At 33.5% G+C, this 21571-nt stretch overlaps 1 protein-coding gene across 2 annotated transcripts; it reads left to right on the forward strand.

Moving 5' to 3' along the window:
- On the forward strand, positions 2492-21024 carry LOC109342034 (uncharacterized protein At3g06530). Of its 2 annotated transcripts, XM_019579995.1 has the most exons (39): positions 2492-2768; positions 3216-3429; positions 3586-3681; positions 3782-3902; positions 3983-4156; positions 5403-5573; positions 5796-5851; positions 5955-6044; positions 6137-6285; positions 7345-7427; positions 7521-7649; positions 7764-7838; positions 8202-8370; positions 8756-8895; positions 9048-9140; positions 9494-9674; positions 9887-9981; positions 10084-10236; positions 10371-10527; positions 11088-11221; positions 11451-11532; positions 11618-11783; positions 12698-12773; positions 12956-13087; positions 13166-13231; positions 13319-13423; positions 13532-13621; positions 15247-15464; positions 15584-15794; positions 15885-16067; positions 16337-16432; positions 16503-16570; positions 16658-17000; positions 17471-17686; positions 18018-18680; positions 18761-19164; positions 19983-20220; positions 20433-20603; positions 20685-21024. In XM_019579995.1, exons 1-39 carry the CDS (start codon positions 2609-2611, stop codon positions 20913-20915), a joined length of 6399 nt encoding a protein of 2132 aa, XP_019435540.1. In that variant the 5' UTR covers positions 2492-2608; the 3' UTR covers positions 20916-21024. The 2 variants fall into 2 exon arrangements, with proteins under 2 accessions (XP_019435540.1, XP_019435550.1); XM_019580005.1 differs by lacking the exons at positions 2492-2768; positions 3216-3429; positions 3586-3681; ... (3 more) ...; positions 5955-6044; positions 6137-6285 and having other exon boundaries at positions 5459-5573.

A 21571-nucleotide genomic window follows, 5' to 3' on the forward strand; every position in this document is an offset into this window, starting at 1 on the left:
AAGAGTTAGTCTTAAATGTACGTGTGTGAATGTTCTCGACTCGGACATCTTATGTGAAACAAAAAAATAAGTTTATCAACAACTGTTGGTTAGTATAAGGCAGCTAAATTTGAAGATGGTCAAAAGGTTAAAAGAAGCAAGCCACTAACCCGAAAAAAATTAGTTTTATTGGGAATACTTGAAATATGTTATTGTATTAATCCCACATTGACTAGTATTAAAATAAAGTAGAATATCAATGTTATATATTGGACTCAAATTCTTATTGTAATGTCCATCATATATAAGCATCCAATATAAAAAAGTAAAGTTATAAACAATAACAACTAAAATCCTAGATAATGTAATGCAGACTTTTTGAAAAAAAAAAGTGTTTTTCTTAGCATTTTATATATTATTTTAAAAAATAAGATTAGCTACATTTTTTTTTTTGTTATCAATATTAGCTACTTTGTTATTATTTAAATAGTCGATCATCCCAACCATATAGTCATTTCATATATTATGTCGTTTGTTTTTTTAACATTTAATTTTTGTTTTTAAAATTTTTCTTCTTTGTTGTTTTATTACTTGTTTCCTGTTGCAAAAATTATATGAAAATATAGAGTGGTACACAAAAATTGGAAAGAATAAATAAAGAATGTGTTTAGACATTTAGTGATATATTTATCTATATTTATACTTATCTATACTTATTATAAAGCCAAAGTCAAAAATGGTCTAACCACCTATCATAGATTAATTTATAATTCCTCATTTTCCCTTCCCAATTTTCTATTTTCTACAAAAACAAAAAAACCATATAATCTAATGTTCATATCCCTATTATTATATGTCCCATATTATTTTCTTAATTATGTATTCTTCTAAATTTTGTAACCACGACATTTTTTCTTTACTTACCGAACAAAAAATATTTTGTAATGAAATTTATCTTTTAACTGTGTTCTCACGACTTCAATATTCAATAACAACGCTATATAAAGATGATTTTTTTCTCAATTTCATCATACCAAAGAAAAATCATTAATTGAGTTATAATATTTACTACTTTATGCAATCATTACTAAAAAATAAGAATGCATTTGACAAATATTTCGTTTCATGATAAATTTATTTGAAAAATTCCACTTCAATTATACATTTTATCTACAAACTAACTATAAGTGATTTAGTTATTTAAATAAACAATTATGTTCCAAACAATAGAAAATCAATAATACTTGTATTGGTGATGACATGATGTTGATGAGAGTTAGAATGACAATGTTAACTCAATAGAGATTTTGATGAGATGCAAACAATATATTTTGTGTGTTTAGGGTTTTGATGAACTACTTTAATGTTTGTGTACTTAAAAAACAAACATCAATAAGTTTTTTTCAACCTATACTCTTAAGGGACATAAAAAAAATACATTAGAAGGCATGCTTCTATCATCATATAACCCATTATCTATATGAGATTATAGATGGAAAAAATCAAAGAACATTTTCACTTGAAAGACCTAATAAAACAAAAGCCCTACTAAAGGGTTTCACATAGAAATTTGATAACCATAACTAAAATGTCTTATTTGAAAAACAAATATCTACCTATTTCAAGAACAAATATGGTTGCATAAATTATATTCATAAACTTATGAGATGACAAGATCAACACCATTACATTACTCATAGGTCAAATTAATCTAAAAATTAACATATAAAATAGTAGAAAGTTCATGAAAATGGTTAAACCGAGGTACATAGAAGAATAACAAGATACAAATATGTATATACCCATATAATTAATAATATACAAATTAGTTACTCTCACTCATATTGTTTTCATAAAGAAAATGCCATACGATCTTAAAGATGTTCTTTCCAAAAAGAAGATATTAACACCAAGATAGCTTAATAAAGATCCACTGATTTTCTCATAAAAACAATAACCAACCTATATGCATTTTTTAAAGAATGTTAAAGAAGAAATCAATAATATTTACAATGATTATTCAAATGTTCCATACAAACTATCATTGTAAAACTCAACAAAGTTCAACCTCCATATAAACTTTCAATATGATTCATTTTTCCATTTCAAATAGAACATCCATAAAAAAGGCTACAATAAAAAATTCCAATTTTATTGTTGCAATGATGATCATTATTAAGACAATAACATTGATAAGAATTACATCAATTAATGATAACAGTGGCTACAAACATTACTTATTGACCACACACTTTAAATAAAATTTGTACTTTTTATATTAAATAAAAAATTGAACAATAAGAAACTTGTGAATTGAGAATTAAGCATCAAAACTATTTTAATAAACATATAAATGATATAAAAAATATTTTCTATTGAAAAAATAAAATATTCACATTAAAAAGTATGAATATTCTATTTTCTCAATAAAAAATAGTTTTTTAAACAAAATATTCACAGTACACAAAAACGACGTTATTTAAGGTCGTTTAATATCCCATGCGGTGTGTAGTTTACAAAACCCTAAACCCTAGGTGGTGTTGTCACAGTGTTGTTATTGAAGAGAGGAAAAAAGAGTTGAATTCAAACCTAATCATTTGAACCTCTTCTTCTCCGTGAAACCCTAACAATGGCTACCTCCATAGCCTCTCAGCTCCAATCTATCAGGTCACTCGTTCAATCCGATTCTCACTCTCTCAAGAGACCTTTCTCTCGCCCTTCCATCTTGTTCGATCCCAAGGAAGCTGCTGATATCGATCTCCAATCTATTTTCAACATCGCTCTAGAAGGTCTTCTTATCAATTCGATTTCATTCATGAAAATAATCTGTAAATTATTGTGAAATAGCTAAATAGCTTTACCATGATATGCAATTTGGAAGCTCTTACGTGCCGTGTGTTTTGTTATTTAGGATATTATATGTTCCAGTGGCAGGAGTTTATGTAGTGATTATGAGAACGAATTATGAATATAAGCTTATGAAATTAGCTTATAATCTTTATATAAACATTTTACCTTATTTCACCAAGCTTGTCAGAGAATTTATGAAAATAAGCTAAGTTAGTGAAATTAGCTTATGGCCTTTCTGTAAGTTCTTTCTAGCTTAGCTCAATGAGTTAGTCAGGGAAGCTTATGAAAATAAGTTATTGTCTAAAAAAAGTTTATTGGAATTTGCTTAATTATTTTGTTTGTCCACACATGCCATTTATTTATGCCTTTGTGATGCACTGTTTCAGGTTTAGAGGTTCTTATAAGCACAGATGAGCGGTTCAGGAACTATAAGAATGATTTGTTCAGCCACCGAAGCAAAGAGTTGGATAGAGAGTTAATGGGCATAGAGGAGAACAATCAACTCAATGCATCCATTGCTTCATATTTGAAGTTACTTTCAGGATGTTTTCATCTTCCGTCAGCTCTTAAAACAATTGAGTACTTGATACGTAGACACAAGTATGCACTCTACTTGATTATTTATGTTTGTGTGGTTGCGCTTATGTTTTGTGTTTACCACAATTGTGGGAAAATGCGGCTGATGTTACCATGAAGTGTTTGTGTAGACTATCAAATCACAATATGGCCTGTGATGTGATTTACTGTGAGTTTCAGGGTTCATGTATACAACACGGAGGAGTTGATTCTGTGTGCTCTGCCTTTCCATGACACACATGAATTTGTTCGAATAGTACAAATACTTGATACAAGGTTAGAAATATAATATTATTTGTTATTTTGTTTGATTGTGATGTAGATTGCTATTTACTGATTGTAATAGTTTCTGATGTTTTACTTAACTTATGCATAGGAATAATATCAAATGGGGGTTTCTTGATGGTGTGAAAGTCTCTGGTGCACCACCACCTAGAACTGTCATAGTGCAGCAGTGTATACGTGATAAGGGTGTCTTAGAAGTTCTATGTAATTATGTGAGTAATCATCCCATTTTAATTATTGATTTGTTTACCTTCTGTCAGAATCAAATAGTGAGGTAAGTATTTGGTTGCAGGCGTCCCCTTCAAAAAAGTTTCAACCTTCAAGGCATGTAATAGGTTTCTGTACTGCTGTTTTCGTTGAAGTTTTGGGTACTTCTGTAACGGTTAATGATGACGTAGTCAAGAGAATACTTCCTTTTGTGGTCTCTGGTCTTCAGTCTGGCATTAAAGGCACTTCAGACCACAAGGTTAGATTCCAATGATATATTATTTTTATGCATTAAAACCACTTGTAACAGGGCTGGACACCATCATGTGGTAATATATTCTTATGGTTACCTCTTGTTTACTAGGCTTAAATATTTATTTTTGAACTATTTATTGCTGATCTTTCCATTTACCACAGTTGGCTGTAATATAGATTTTGTTCTAGCAAGTTTTATAGCACCTTAAAATTTTTCATCAGAAAAAAAAAATTCACCAAAAGAAAGCACAGTCAGATTTCTTTCCATGTTTGTAATTTTGAAGGAGACTTCCACGGAAAAAAATGGGTCGATGACCAGAGTCTATAAACCAATTCTCTCCCAGACACACAAGTCTAAGGGTTTACTAGGGAGTTTTTGAGTGGATGGAATGGAATATAATGTAATGGTGTTCCATTCCATTGGTTCCACCCCAAATTGGACAGGAAAGAGTTTTGGGGGTTTGGTGGGGAAATTCCATTACCTAGTCACTCTGAAATAACGGGGCTTTATTTTAACCCCCTCAATTACTTTCCCCGCTTCTCTTTTATCCATGTACTATGCTATCCAATGATTTCTCGCTAGTATATTATCTATAAGTCAAATCATGGATAACAATAGTCACATTCGCCGGTACACAAGTTACCAAATAGAAAAGTACAAATAGTAAATTCAGGAAAGTAAGGAATAAAAGGAAAATCATCAATCCAAAGTGTTCAGCTCGTTTTGAGCATCTTGTCAATCTAAAGTGGTTGGATTTGATCGGCTGCAATAACGATAACAATCCGAAGTTTTTGGATTTTCTGTGTTTTGAAATTTTGATGTGTTCAGTTAGCAGTTGTTCGGTTCATTTTGAGCATCTCGGAATGGATTGGATTTGAACAGCCCTACTGAGGTTTTACATTAGTATTTTTAGTAAAAAACAGAACCGTCCAATCCAAATCACTTTTAAATTTATCGGATTTGGTTTTGGTATCAATCAAATAAAAAATGGCACCACCATTTATATTCGTGGTGTGATCATATGGCATTTTGGTTTGATACTGATCCAAACCGCTAACATCCCTGATCCCTATCACATAGCATGTTACCATGAAATTGTGATTCTATGTCTGTTTGTCAAATTTCTTTTAGCACCTTATTCCTTTTATCCCCGCTGGTACTTGGTACCATTACTAGCTTTCAGGTGCTTGAGTTATGTTTATTGGCACCTTCTAATGCATTGTTTCTTGTTGAACTATCCTTTGTGCAGGCTGGCTCTTTAATGATTGTTGGTTTACTTGGAAATAGAGCTGCATTAGCTCCCAAACTTCTGAACAGTTTGATACGTTCTGTTGCTGAGGTTGCTCGTGAGGAGGCAAAAGAGTTAACTGATCTTCAGTGGTTTCGGCTATCCCTTATTGCCTTGATAAATCTTGTTCAAGTATGATTGTGATATTGTGTGCATTAGTGTTGAGTTACATGCGTTGTGTTTAAGTGGGGGCATTGGACACTATTTTAGTCTGCTGTATCGATTTGCATTGAACATTATTTTATTCTGCTATATCGATTTTATAATTACTAATTAGTTTATACTTTTATAACTTGTTCAATAATTTATTAACACATGTTTTATTCATACTTTGTTCTGCTGGAATTTCTGTAGTCACAAAATGTTGACATACTCCCTACCAAGGCATTGGAGATTTTAAAAGAAATAAGGTAGTTCGCCAAACTACTCAACTTATCCATAATCACTGTGTTTTGGCTGTTGTTATTTGTAGCATTTATGATTTATGCTTTTTAATCTTTTTTTCATCTGTAGGGACTTGGCAGAGGTTTTGTTAGAATTGTCTAAGGAGTTCAATATTGAAAAGTTTCTTCTGGTGCTTTTGGACTCCCTGATTAACTGCAGGTGAGAATTTTGTAATTTGTTCATTGACATTTATCCTTTTAAGTTTATTTTGTAACATTTTGAGTAATGTATTTATTAAAACACGTTTGCAGTTCTTCTGATGAATACTGTCAACGGGCTTTGCTATCTATAATAGAGAAAGTCCCCATCAGTGGATCTGTTTATCATGTGGTCACTAAGATCCTATCAACTTGTGTGAAATTATCACAAAAAGCTGGTGACCCAACATCTTCCATGTCAGGTATCTATTCTGAATCACAAAAAGTTGGTCAGTTAGATCTTATTGTGTGACTTGTACCCCTCACATTATATTAGTCTAATCTGTCTGGATGTATTTCATAAGGTTTATTCACTGATAATTTATACTGTCAGGGAATGATTTAATTTATAATAAAATAATCAGTGAAAATCCATTTGACAGAGATTAAACTACAAGTTAGAAAGAACCACTCTGTTTGTGGGGTTAAAGCAGCCTACATTTGCTCTCCCCAAAAACCCACCAGGTGGGAATCTTGTGCAATCAGTCACCCCATAAAATGCACTACAAAATCTACATGATATATAAAGTAAAAATCTGGTGTATCATACTTACTCATGAGTATCAGTAATCTGGGTAGAATGTTAATTTAAAGAATCAATACTGGGTGACTAGGTAATGGATGGGGGGGGTTAGTTGGTATTAGTTTGTTTTATGTATATCAGGTACTTATTTATGTAATAGGATATTTGTGATACTGCTACAGACACTAAAGGCCCTGATGGCCATCTGTGCTGTGATTCGTTGTCCTGTGGCATGGAGGAGCCGAAACCTGTGCTCCTCCACTATCCCAGCGTGATTGACTACCTAGCATAGGAAGAGAGGAAATTGCACATTATAGCTGGCTATAATACATCAGTGCCAACAATAATCCTTGTTGAAACTTACTCTGTTTTGCTGAAGTATGAATGTTGAAATTCTTTAAGCAGTTGAATTTTACTCTAAGTCACTAATGAGTACCTGTTATATACAAATTGCATACCCCACTAATGGTCACACATACAATCACATATTGTCTATGCTCAGAGTACATTTGTCTTCTTACTGAATCTGCTTGGACATTTAAGTTTCCTGTTAAGATTGGTTTGATGATTTATTGTTGTCAAGGTTGTGCGGTTCATTCATTTTCTCTGCTTTCCTTACTATGATTCTTTTACTTCTATTTTCATCATCTCCTTTTGAATTTCATATATTTAATAGAAACTTTGCAACTATTATTTTATGATTGCTTTTCACATTCTTGTTTTTTCAAATTTGAATTAGCTGGGTGGGCAAAAAAAATTATGATCATTGTTAATACGAAGTATCCTTCTGAACTACGTGGAGCAGTTCAGCATTTCCTTCAGGTATTCTAATCAAATTCATGGTTTTCTTTCTACACATGCATCTATGTTTGTGTGTGGAAGTCTTCAATGGCTTGAACTTTGAACTTTCAACAGGATAATAAAGCGCATTCTATGAAAGATGACAAATTATATAAGGTTTTATGTAAGATGTTGGATGGCAATTTGGACTCATCACATGGTATATCAGATTCAAAAATTTGGTTTGCCTTGCATCATCCAAAGGTATCACATATTAACTTCATCCTTAATATTAGGTTTCGGCAATCCTAAAAGTATGTTTTCTTTAGTTTGATGACCAATTTCCTCTCGGTACATATTTTTTTTAATGTGGTATAGGCTGATATTAGACGTGCTACATTGCTTGATTTAAATTCATCTGGCATGCTGAAGTCCAAAGCAGTTGCTTCAGAGGTATATATGCTCTGTTAATCTCCCCCTTCGCCCCAACGTGTATGTTTTTATCAGCATTTCGGACACCTTTTGATGGAACATTCTTGACTTCTCTTCTTTTGGTATATATGCTCATGTTTTTTTTTTTAAATTCTTCAATTTCCATATCGTGCTTGGTTTGAGCTTAAATTGTGTTTCTTATCAAATAAACGATTGATTAACGTCGTAGTGGAAATATTTTTAATTAGTTCAAAGTAGTAGTGAAAGTGTGCTAATGCTGCTTGTCATTGTTTTACAGTACTGAAATAGTTAAATGATTCCTATTTCACAATCAAAATCTTCAACATTTTAACTACCCCACTCCCAAATGTTTCTGTTGACCAGAATCTGATAGACATCGAAGAGGCCATATTGAGACAGCTTGATGATAAAGATCTAACAGTTGTTCAAGCAGCATTATCTATTGATGGCTTGCCAAATGTAATAGAGTCTTCTAAGCTTCTTGATGCACTGCAGAAGGTGCTAAGAAAATGTTTTGGCATGCTGGTGTTAGGTGAGTATAGCATATTAAAACTTGGTAGAAATTCATCTTTATTTATTCTGCTAAAGCACTAGAACTTTTCATGTATATCATAAAAAATTAACATGGTATAGTTTTTTTTTTGGGTAGAATACATACGAGTATTCAATTCAAATCAGATTTTGTGAAAAAGGAGTCTATTTCGTTGGTTATATTATTGTTGATTGGTGACTGTTGGGTGTTTGAACTATTTGTGAGAAAATATTGATGTTGTCTCTAATGCTTTAAATATGATTCTATCCATCCTTCATGCTTTTCCTAAGGTTCACAATGGTTGAATAATATAAATGGACTTGTCCTCTGTTTAGTGTGCATATGATTCATCATTCACGTGTATCTTTCTCTTCACCTCTTGCAGGTTCAACAGATAACATTAGTTTAACCGTCAATGTTTGTGTCATTTGTCTAAACAATGCCATTTCATACTTCCATGATCTTAGTGATTACTCGAACAAAGTTGCTGCCATGATTTTTCCTTTACTCCTTGTTTTACCACAGGTTAGTATGCACCTCTGCCTGATTTCAGCTTAAAGTGTTTTGTTTTGAAGAAATAGATTTTAAATTTTGAACTGCCGTTGCCCAACTTCACAACATTTATATTTTCCCTGCTGTGGGTAATTAATACATAACCACCTACCTTGTCTGTGCAGACACAACACTTGAATTTGAAGGCCCTTGGTTTTGTTGAAAAAATAAACTGGCCACTTTATCAGAACATTGCTGTTTCTTCCCCTGGAGAAGTGGTAAATATCTATGTTGGAATAGGTTTTGTTTGTTATCTATTTAGGGTATTCTTGTAATCTATAGAAAGTTCAGTTTCGAGATCCTGCTTGAATTATATGGAATTAATCATCAGGTCCTACCTCCATTCGAAAGCAAAATCATGAAAGTTAACATTTATCATCGACTGTACTTGAAATGTGAATAACCCAATAGAACCTTTTATGCTACATGAATATCGCTCATATTTTACTGATAGTTCTTGAAGCTGTCCTCATATTTGATTGATAATCACGATCACTGGTGAATACAATTATGTAAAATGAAGTGATTGATCACCTTTATTTTCTCACTGATTCTTAAAATGCAATTGCAGACATCGATACCTGGAAGTTTATCTTCAATTAACTTGAGAACTATCAATAACATGGCTGAGAATTTCATGGTCCAACCTGAAGATCATATTGCTTGGTTTGTTGACAATTGCAGTGATCTGGAATTGTCAAAGACATTGTTCTTTTTTGTTGTATTGCAGTCTCTTTTGATTAAACCAAAAGGTTTGTATCTCCCTTCTATTTCTATTTTAATTCCAATTTTCTCAATAGTTGTTAGATATCTTATTTTATTTCTTGACTAAAATACATCATCTTGGATTCAATAATTTGGAGGACCTTGTCCTCCTCTTTTTGAATGAGCTTGCTTTGCTAAAAAACTCAAAAAAGTGGATTATGGAATGCTGAATTTTGACTTCTTTTTTTGTTGCTCAAAGGCGATGACTTCTCTGCACTTTTTGAAAGCGTATTTCCTATTCTGAAGGCTGAGTGGATATCCTTAGTGACTCCTGGTGATGTTCTCTTGGAAGAGGTACTAGAGGTTTAATAGCATATGGGTGCTTGTATCTTTCTTCTTTTCCGTGATAAGAAACTGAGCTTTTATCTTCTTTTTTGTTGTGGGATTGTTTCACAGTTCAATTCAGAAATGTTAGACTGGGATTGCAGTGCATTCTTTGATCATCTTTCGGTTGCTAGTCTCAGACCTTTAAATACAAAACTATTGGTTTGCATATTTTGGAGGCTGCTATCAGCACTAATATCAGTAGTTCCTTCAGATATTTTACTGGTAAGTATTCCTTCAGTATCTGTAAGTGTTTAATCAATTTACTCCTGCAAATCTTCTTGGCTTTTTTGACTGTTATTTTTGTTTGAGTCTCTGTTCTCTGTTGTATGGATGAATGAACCTTCTACAAATTGCAGGATGATGATAATAAGTGGGTCAGCAGGATAAAGGACCTGTTTGTATTTTTTGCAACCTCACAATTCAAGAATTCTTTCCATGAGCACCTCCATTACTTAGCGGCACATTGCAAAATATCACCTGCCCGCCTCTTATCTAAATTCTTCACAGAGGAAGGTACACGCCAATTGTTTCATCTTATTTGATTTACTTAATATTGCATGCACTTCAGAAGGCTGCTTTGTAATCGTCATGATCTCACATCTTTGCACAATCAATCCCTGCAGTCATTGCTTTTGAAATTCTATTTAATTTCATGGGAATAAATTAAGTGCTTTTTGTTGCTTGTAAGTACTATAAGTAGTAACGTGTTTCTGTGGCTGGTAATCTCATTCATTTTTGCTCTAAAACAGGGTTTAAACAGAAACAACTGGGCCTGATAATTTCACATGATCCATGATTGACAGTCATTGCTCCTTACGTTGCATAAAAAAACTACGTTTTTGTTTATGTTCTGGTCTGTATGTATGAGCTTGTGTTTATAAGCGTCAAACTCCTAAGCAATAATAGCCTGCCATTTGCCGTGGTTTGATTGTTTATTTCGTGTTCTTAAAATAAATTGAGATTTTAGGCATTTGAAGAGATATTTCTAGACCATGATGGTGATTCTTGGTCAACAAAGTGTGTTTCACAAGTTTCCATTGGCTTGATTTTTTATTTGGTCTTTCAACATGCAGATGTTCCTGTTGCAGTCCAGGTTGAAAGTCTGCAGTGCTATGCTTTTCTCTGTAGTTTGTCACAAGATAGATGGCAAATTGAACTTTTAGCCGAATTTCCTTCTGTGCTTGTTCCGTTGGCTGGTGATAACCAGGTATTTCTTTTTTCTTTCTTTCTAGCTTTTGCTCCTGATCTCTTTTGTGTAAATATTTCTCTCCTTGTCTTCACATTTCAATCTTATGATTGTCAGACAAATGGTTTTGTTGTTTATATATGCCTATGCTTCTTTAATTGTGTATTTTTGTTTTCTTCTTCTTAAAGGATAAGCAAAATCATTGGTTCAAGTCAAATGCTTGATCGCATCTTTTGATTTTTTTTTTCAGGCTATAAGGATTGCTGCCATGAACTGTATCGATGGGCTACGTGCATTGTGGTGTCGTATCGAACCTCCTGGCAAGAAAAATGGTACTTTTGTCAGAATAATTGAATTTAGCCCTTAATTCCCAATCATACCTTGGTACTTCATAAATTTCTATCTTGGTAACAACAGGTAGCAATTTTCTTGGTGAATGCAATTTTCTTGGTGAACTTCTACGGTTGATGGATGAGCAAAAAACACTTATATTGTCTGACAGGAAATTTCTTCCTTCGCTGTTTGCATCCATGCTGAGCTTATCCTGTCATAACATCTTAGTACCTCAAAATATAGAAAACAGGTATTTGTAATGTTACTTTTGCAAATGTCCTTTCAGTATTCATTATTATGTGATATATTCATTGAGTTAGCAGCTGCTTCTCAAATTTATTTCCATGCCGTGTTACTTTGTTGGATTTTACCCGATTTTCACGTGGGGAGTAGTAGCACTTAGGATGGGTCATAATTAAAGAAAAAGTTATGTTTTTCTTTTCCATTACTATGGGAAATACATGTTTTCTTTGTCTTCATCGTCATGGAAGGAAGTCCATGACTCTTCAAGGGTATGACCTTTCTCAAATCAGAAATTAAGCAGAATTTGAGAAACTGGGCCTATATGATATAGTGATGTATGACACAAGTAGAGATAACATATGAAGAATGGAAAAATAGATATGGAGGTTGGGAGAGATAAGGGAGAAATTCAGGTTAAGATGGAATGGAGGGAGATTAAGGAATATGCCGTTTTAAATCGAATATTGAAAATAGACATGCCAGCAATCTTGGTTGTTGCTTACAAAATTTCCTAATTATTGTTGTTCTAGGATTGATTTATGATATAGAGCATTATGTTGTTGCTCGATCCATGTAGCCAAAACCATATAGTGGGACTAAGGCTTGGTTGTTATTATATGGTGGTTCTAGAATGATTACTCATTCTCCTTTATAATGTACGTAATGTTTAGATGCATTTCTTGCCCTAGCATCTGGGATGAGTTTAAGCTGTTGCTTCATAGTTATAGTGATGGTCTGTAGGCACAGGCTCATATGGTAGTTCTAGAAGCTGGCTCCCTCTTTTACTTCACATTTTGTTTTCAGTTTTTTTTTACCTTTTCCGGAGTCTTCCTTATCCCTGTTCAGAACTAATTTAGAATATCATTTGTACTGGTTTCCGAGGTTTTTTATGCTGCTTTGTTTCCTCACATTTTTTTTCAGGTTTGATCAGGCTGCAAAAGAAAAAATTCTTGGATTCATTTTGCGTTCTGTTCCGAAGTTCTCTAACTACGGGAAGGTTTGATGTCTTCAACACTTTCTGACTCTTATGTTACTCTGTGTGTTATATTAGTTGTGGAAATATTGATATAGATCAAGGTTTCTTTTGTTCATTTCCAGATATAACATTGCATATGGTTTTTTATGCATAGCTAAGACTGTGAGTTGTAACTTACTTTTGGAAATTGATGTTCTTGGCAGCTAATGATTTTATCCTTGCTCAAAGGAATTGGGAGTGTTATTATGCACATCAAAGAATACTGTGATGTGCTAGATACATCTTGTCAAAAATTGTCAAAAATTGAAATTCAGATGAAGTGCCTTTTGCTGGAGGTATGTCTATTCTATTGTGTTTAACTGAAGGAAGCTTCATTCCATGGATTGATGTAACATATTCTTCTTGTTGTGTAGAGCTGTGTTATGTCATATTCCTCTGGTGGAAATGATCTGCAAGGTCATTTACTGAAGGCTTTGCAGGTGAGATATTAAGATATGCATTTCCTATGTCCTGTCTTGTTGTATTGAATTCACTGACTTCATGCTTTGGACCACTGCCCTTTTCAGTTGGATGCTACGACTTCAGATGACCCTGCCTATGTAGAGCCATGTATCACTGTCTTAAACAAACTTAACAATGAATTCTACAAGGGGTTGAAGAATGAAGTGAAGGTCTTTATCAACTTACATATTTCTTTCAGTCAGCAACATACATAGATCTTTAAAGTTATATCAATTTAGCATTAGCTGGACTAATTGTTTTTTACTTGTATCTGTCAGGAGCTTTTATTTTGTGAGCTTGTATTTTTGTGTCGCAATGCTAATGGTGCCGTACAAAGTGCAACCAGAGAGGCCATAATGCGTATAGATGTAAGTTTTTTGCTCTGGTTATCAATTATTTAACATTGTTCCTTTGTTTTTTCTTTAGCGGTTGTTTTCGAAGAACACATTCCTTTTGTACTATTCAATTTAGTTAAATTACGTGATAGAGGTGAGCTTGGCGCAACGATAATGTTGTTGCTTAGTGACCTCGATGTCATAAGATCAAGTTTTACGAAACAATCTCTCCGCTTGTGGGAGTAAGGTTGCATACATATACTCTCCGTAGACCCAATAATCTGGGAGCTCGTGCACTGAGCTGCCTTTTTACATGATAGAGAATGAGCCTTGGCCCAACGGTAAAGTTGCTTGCTTTTAACTTGGATGTCATGAGTTTAAATCCTAGAAACAAACTCTTCACTCGTGAGGGTAGTGCTCTACTATGAAGCACCATCTCGGATACGATGCATATCCGATACGTCAATACACATTTTCTGGAAAACACAGGACATAATACGTTTAGGACACACATATGAAATATGTATATAAAATCCATAAATCATAATAAACATATAATCGTTGTTATGAATTTTCAAATAAGGAACATATTTCTTAGAGGACGGATCCGTTTACACCCAAGTTAAGTTACACTCAATATCAACCATTCATTTTCTTAAATCTAACAGACCAATTGGGTCAGTGCAATAAATGATGAGAGAGAAAAAGAAAAATCTTAAATAACTTATTGCACTCACCCATTTGGTCTGTTAGATTTAAGAAAATGAATGACTGAGATTGAGTGTAATTAGTGTAAACAAAACTTAGGTGTAAAGGAATCCCTCCTCTATTTCTTAGACATCATTAAATAAAAAATGAAATTCATATTGTCCTAATAAACCATTGCTTAGTGCCGGCAAATAAGAATACTATAAATCTTGTTTAATCAATGATCAACATTATGCATATCCTATTCGTTCTCTATGCAATATACATGTTGTCTTTTTTCTTTTTCTACAAGTCCACTTAGCAGATTTAATATTATGTTTCTCTCTCTTATTCTTAATTGATTGTATTATATTTCTCTCTTAAAATGTTATTTTATGGTAGTTTGGATGTCTATGAGTTACTGGAAAAACATTTTAAGAGTATCGGAGAGTTTTTGGAAAGTATCAGATTTATAAATTATTTATTTTTCAAAAAAATAATTTCAATATGTTGGGTACGTGTCGATGAAGTATCAGATAGTATCGGTATCAAATACTGTTATGTGAAGGTTATTGAAGTATCAATTAGATGCTCTGTACATCTACCCTCCCTAGAACCCACCAGGTGGGATCCTCATATATCGGCCCACCTTTTTTTAGTTAGATAATGTGATATCTGTGATATCATACAAGGGATTAGCTATAGCTATCCCAAAATTATTAATTTTTACACTTAATTTAGTTTTAGAAAATTATAAATTCTTTAACTTGCTTCATGTGAATAAAGTATTATTCTTCTTTGGTCTCCTCAATAAAGAATGTCTAGCTCGGCTTCTGGTGATACACATATTGATAATCTGTCTGATCTGTTTATCGTTTTATCATAATATATAAAAAATGAGAACAGATCAATCCTTATATCAACTAATGAATTCAAACTGGAAATAACTGGTGGTTCTCATAAAATTGCAGATTGGTTTCTCGACTGTTGGTCACATGCTTGATCTCATACTTAAACATGAAAATTACGTGGTTAGTTCAATGTATGAAAAGACGGCAAAGAAACAGAGATTGACTGTAAACCAAGAGGCAGACCTTCCCCCGAGTGACATATGTAGAGGAGTTGATCCAGTCTACGTCATTAGTTCTCTTCTTGATGTTTTGTTGCTAAAGAAAGGCATAACATCCAGGTGATATGGTGTTTCTGAATTTGAATAATTATATTGTGTGTACTTCCAAGCAAGAAGATAACCACTTCATGACCAAATAAAAGCATTTCATTATTCTAATTTTTCATTTTTTGTGACAGGGATTTGCTTTTAGGCCCCTTATTTAAGCTGCTTAGCACGGTATTTTCAGAAGAATGGGTAAACAATGTTCTTTCCTCGGAGACAAGGTTAAACCAACCCTTGTCAAGTTCATCTGAAGCCAACACTGCCATAATTTGTCATATTCAACAGACACTGTTGATTATCCTCGAGGATATAGTTAGGTCTTTGAAGAGCATGGCTCCACTAAAAGTATGTTTCTTAACTGTGAAGCATAAATATACTTTGCATATCTCTTTTCTGTTGTGGTTGCTTCCTGACATTCAGTTTCACTGTTGACAGGGAAAATTGACAAATGTAGTTGACATTAAGCTACTGATAGAGTGTGCACGTACTTCAAACGATGTGGCCACCCGCAACCATGTATTTTCTCTTCTTGCTACTCTTACCAGAGTCTTACCTGAAGAAGTTTTGGGGCATATACTTGATATTATTGAAATTATTGGACAATCAGCTGTCATACAGGTTTGTTTGTATATGGTCTCCCTTTATTGAACTTAGGACACTCTGTTGGTAGATAGCATATTATATCCTTTTCCTATATGGAATTTTTGTATGTTCTTAACTCTTGGTTCTATTCCTGAGCCATTGCCTTTCTGTTGCCTTTTGAGATTTGATTTTAAAATTGAGTAACCGAAATGTATGGTTATATATTCATTAGTTACCGTATGATTATTATGCACTATTTCAGTGTATGAATTCCTGTGTCACCGTCTGTGTTTATGTATATGTAGATTGACACCCATTCAAAGCATGTATTTGAGGATCTTATATCTGCGATTGTTCCTTGTTGGTTGTCTAAGACAGACGACATGGAGAAGCTACTGAAGGTTGGTTTTCACGATAATGCTTTTGGAATTAATATTTGCAGTTCGACCTTCTAATGTGATTTCTCTTCAGATATTCGTAGATATATTGCCTGAAATTGTTGAGCACAGAAGACTGTCAATTGTTTTATATTTGTTAAGGTATGTTTGTTCTTCATCTTGATCATATTATCTTAACTTCAATCGTTAGTTTATGATCTGCATTTTATAATAGTCGCTGTTTTACAGAACTTTGGGCGAGGGTAAAAGCTTGGCCTCATTGCTTAGCTTGCTCCTCTCTTCGTTAGTTTCAAGGAAAGCTACCTTTTTCCTTAATAGCGAAACTCCAGATGCTTTAGCATTTTATACCAGAGAGTGGGAATTTAAATTTGCAGTGCAAATTTGCGAACAATATACAAGTATTACTTGGCTTCCTTCTTTAGTTGCGGTTTTTGAGCAGAGGGGAACTAGTAATGTTGGCCGGGGACAGTTTCTGGAGTTGTTTCTTGCAATGCAATTTACACTGCAAAAATTCCAAGAACCAGAATTTGTGTTGAAGTTGGAATCAGGAGACGACATAGATTTCATCCAGGTATAAAATACAGATTTGATTTATGCGAGAAACTTTTGGTTCCTTTTTGACAACTTTATTCAGCTCTGTTAAGGAACTTCTGGGTGATTTTTCCATTAACCGGAAGATATGAGTTCATGGTGAAGCAGATCTTAGTGTGACATTAAAAGCTTAAACATATTCGGTCATTATTAGCTGAAATTTAAAATAAGAAAAAATGATTAGTGTGGATACAGCATCTTCGCTTGAGGGGGGAAGGCTGCATACGTCTTCCATCCCTAGACCTAACTAGGTATAATGCTCATGCATTGAGTCGACCTTTTTACTTTTGTTGCTCAATGCTCTGTCTGGTTTCTAGGTCTAATAGCAATTGTGTTGTACACTTGAATTTGACAGATGTTAAAATCTGAGTAGTGCATAAATACTGTTGTTTCTTCTAGCCTAAAATATCATTATTGACAATATTTGTGATGGCTTCTTCTATGTTACAGAGGGCATTGGGACAACTGATGGAGCAGATTGTTTTCCTCTTGGATGTTGTAGATGCAAGAAAAAAGCAACTCAATTTGCCTGTCATTGTGAGGAAAGAGTTAAAGGAAATTATGCGTGCTGTTGTAAGGAATATAACCTTGGTCATGACACCTTCAGCATACTTTAAAAGCATAATTAATTTGCTCCAGCATGCTGATAAAAATGTTGGGAAAAAGGTATGTTTTTAATAAATATGAGGTCTTTTTATTAGGATAGGATGTTGCATAGTTTTTATGTATGAAAAAATAATTTTGTACATGTCATAGTTTTCATTATAGTATTAGACATCTGGACTTTGGCAATATTCCCTTGATTAGTTGGTTAGTTGTAGCAGATATATATTGTTGCTTGAGCTTTCTCATTTCATGATTAGTAGACAAATAACCTATTTTAAACTGATTTTTTTGGTTAGTTGGTTCTTGACATGCCTATCTTATAAAATTTTATAATTGAAGTATGACAGTGAGATGCAAGATTTTTTCTTTGACTGCTTCTTTTGTGCTGCAGGCTCTTGGATTGTTATGTGAGACTGCAAGAAGTCATAAAAATGCCAGTTTAAAACTGAAAGGCAAGAAAGGTTCAAGGTCAAATCCAAGTTTTAGTTGGCTTCATATGAATGAAAGTTCTCAAGAATCACTTAATAATATGTGTTTGGAAATTGTTCGAGTACTTGATGATTCGTCTGATGTCTCTTTGAAAGTGGCTGCTGTTTCAGCATTAGAAATTTTGGCTGACAGATTTTCTTCAAATAATTCCATCTTTAGTGTATGCCTTGGACCTGTTACCAGATGTATCACATCGAACATCCCAGTTGTCACTTCTAGCTGCCTTCGAGCAACTGCTGCCTTGATCAATGTTCTAGGTCCTAAAGCACTGGCAGAACTTCCTCAAATTATGGACAATGTGATGAAGTCGTCTCGTCAAGTGTTGTCTAAATCTGATACAAAACACAAAACTAATGATGTATTATCAGCCTCCAATGAGTCCCATTTGTTTTCAGTGCTCATCACTTTAGAAGCAGTTGTGGATAAGCTTGGTGGATTTCTAAATCCATACCTGACAAATATCATGGAGCTTCTGGTTCTTCATCCTGAGTGTGTCTCAGGAACAGATGCAAAATTGGAGTCTAGAGCTCATGGAGTGCGAAAGCTTCTTGCTGAAAAAATTCCTGTAAGGCTTGTTATGGTTTAGTACTATGAAATCTATGCTCCCGTGTTTTCTTTACTGAACACAATTTTATTTTGTTACAGGTTCGACTTGTGCTGCCACCATTGTTAAAATTATACCCTGCTGCCGTGGAGGCTGGGGATAATAGCTTGACAATTGTGTTTGATATGTTGGCAACCTTGGTTGGCGCAATGGACAGATCGTCTATTGTGGCATTCCATGCTAAAGTTTTTGAGTTTTGTTTGGTTGCTCTTGATCTTCGCTATCGAAGTCCTCCTTCAGTTCAAAACATTGATGTAGTAGAGAAGAATGTGATAAATGCAATGGTTGCTCTGACCCTAAAACTTACTGAGAGCATGTTCAAGCCTCTTTTTGTCAAGAGTATTGAGTGGGCAGAATCCGATGTGGATGAAACTGCATCTGCAGGAAGCCTTGATAGGGCCATATCTTTCTATGCCATGGTTAATAAACTTGCCGAGAGCCACAGGTAAGTCGTTTCTTGATGTACCACTAACTGTAGTTATTATTCTTTTATAGATAAACATGATTAAAAATAAGTTGAAAGAACCAGATTTTTATCCTCCCAAAATGATATCACTTTTGGCTTTATTTTAAAACTTATTTAACTGGTCGAGTCGAACTTGTCCAACCTGCTGAATCACCGGTTTTATGTTCAAACTGATTGAGTTGTACTGGTTAATACAAGTTTTGGTACATAATCAGTCGGAAAAGCAGCTCAGATGGGTGAGGTATGTGGTTCCCAATCAGACTAGCTGGTCCGGGTGGAGTTTAATAACTATTAGTTTTTGTTTTTGTTTCAAAATTATTGTTTTTCATAATTTCAATACTTGTTTACACTTTTTTCCTATTCTATCCTTGTTCATTAATTTACCTATCATCTTTTGTCATTAATTAATTATACTTTTCTTCTCTCAGAAATAAATAGGAATGTTTTAGTTAAATTACAATACTCTTTAATGATTTCTTAATCTATGTGCATTAACCTTAAACAACAAAAGATCATGATGGAGAGTTTTAGATTTGTTTTATACATAGTGTGATTGTTTTTGTAAATGGAACTACAGTAATTATATTTCCAGTACTCGTAAAGTTAGACAATAGATGTATGTAACACTACCCATGTTTGTTCGTAATTATGATAATAAACTACCCTATGGTATTTTATTAATTTTGTATAGACCAACAATTGCAGCAATATAATGTTATTCTTGTGCTACTTTATTTTGTATTCCAAAACAACGAATGGCAACCATTTATGTAAATGCTGCTATATTATTTTTGTAGATCACTATTTGTTCCATACTTCAAACACTTGCTTGGTAACTGTGTTCATCATCTTGATGATGGTGGAGATGTGAAAGCGTCCGGATTGAATAGGAAGAAAAAGAAGGCCAAGACTCAGGAAGGGGACAGTGTGTCTATAAAGAGCTGGCATCTCAGGACATTAGTTCTGTCATCCTTACACAAGTGTTTCCTCTATGACACTGGGAATTTCAAGTTTCTCGACTCCGGAAATTTCCAGGTTAGTAAATTCTTAAACTTAGATATTTATTTTAACGATCTTGAGTAATTATGATATCAGGAATTTTTTCATCTATTCTTTTCAAAATCCATGTTTTATTATTATTGTTGACTGATGAAGAAACTTTCTATTCTAATTAAAACTACTTTGCTTATTATCTTCGTTTCCTTCAACACATCCGCCTCCTTCAGTAATGTTCTTGTTTGTTGCAGACGCTTTTGAAACCTATTGTTTCACAACTTATCATAGATCCACCCGCTTCGCCGGAAGACAGCATGAATATACCAAGCGTGAAGGAAGTTGATGACCTACTGGTTGTGTGCATTGGTCAAATGGCTGTGACTGCTGGATCTGATCTTTTGTGGAAACCCTTAAACCATGAGGTGAACATCACTCATATCTTATGTTAGGCTTTGTATCTGAAATTGTTAAGCAGCTAATTATTTTGGTTGTTGTTTATTTAGGTGCTGATGCATACAAGGAGTGAAAAGTTGAGACCTAGAATATTGGGACTGAGAATAGTGAAATATCTAGTGGAGAACTTGAAAGAAGAGTATCTGGTATTGTTGGCAGAAACAATACCCTTCCTTGGTGAACTGCTTGAGGATGTTGATCTTTCAGTTAAAACTCTTGCTCAGGAAATTCTTCAAGAAATGGAGTCTATGAGTGGAGAAAGTCTTCGCCAATATCTATGATGTGTATTAGGAATCTAGTACTTTCATTACTAATTGTATTTTGTCATCTAATGTATACTATGCTTATGTTTTTTAAGGAATAATAACATTTTTGTTTCAATTGTTTTTTCCATTTCAATGGTCATTTCCACATTCATAATTTCCATTTTCTTTATAGTAAACATAATACAAAAAGGTGACCCAATGTGCCTCCAACCTAATTTGAATTGGATATAACCTTTCCATTGAGTTGAATGTTTCATTATAATGATAAAGTAGATATGGACATTTTGATCATACAGGAAATTAAACAATGACCGTTAGGTTACATTTGAAAAGAATAAGTATTGGCATATAAATTAGTTAAAGTGATTATATAATGATTAAAGCACCCAAATTGGTAGGTGATTAATATTTAGTCATGGCTTTCTTATAACAATTAATGATGGCCACTAATCATATTATCAATTAAATAATACAGGAAGGAAATATTAAAATAATATTCATAATTAAATTATTTTTAATAGCAATAAATATTTAAGTGTATGACAAAAATGTGGCTCCCAAATAAATTTAAAAAATAAAAAGATCTATTTTAATTAAGCAACTACTATTTAGTGTTTGAAAGACCAAATTTTAAAAACGGTGAAACTAGTTTTTTTCTCGTGAAACGAGGT

The sequence above is a fragment of the Lupinus angustifolius genome, chromosome LG02, assembly GCF_001865875.1.
Source record: "Lupinus angustifolius cultivar Tanjil chromosome LG02, LupAngTanjil_v1.0, whole genome shotgun sequence".
NCBI lineage: Eukaryota > Viridiplantae > Streptophyta > Magnoliopsida > Fabales > Fabaceae > Lupinus > Lupinus angustifolius.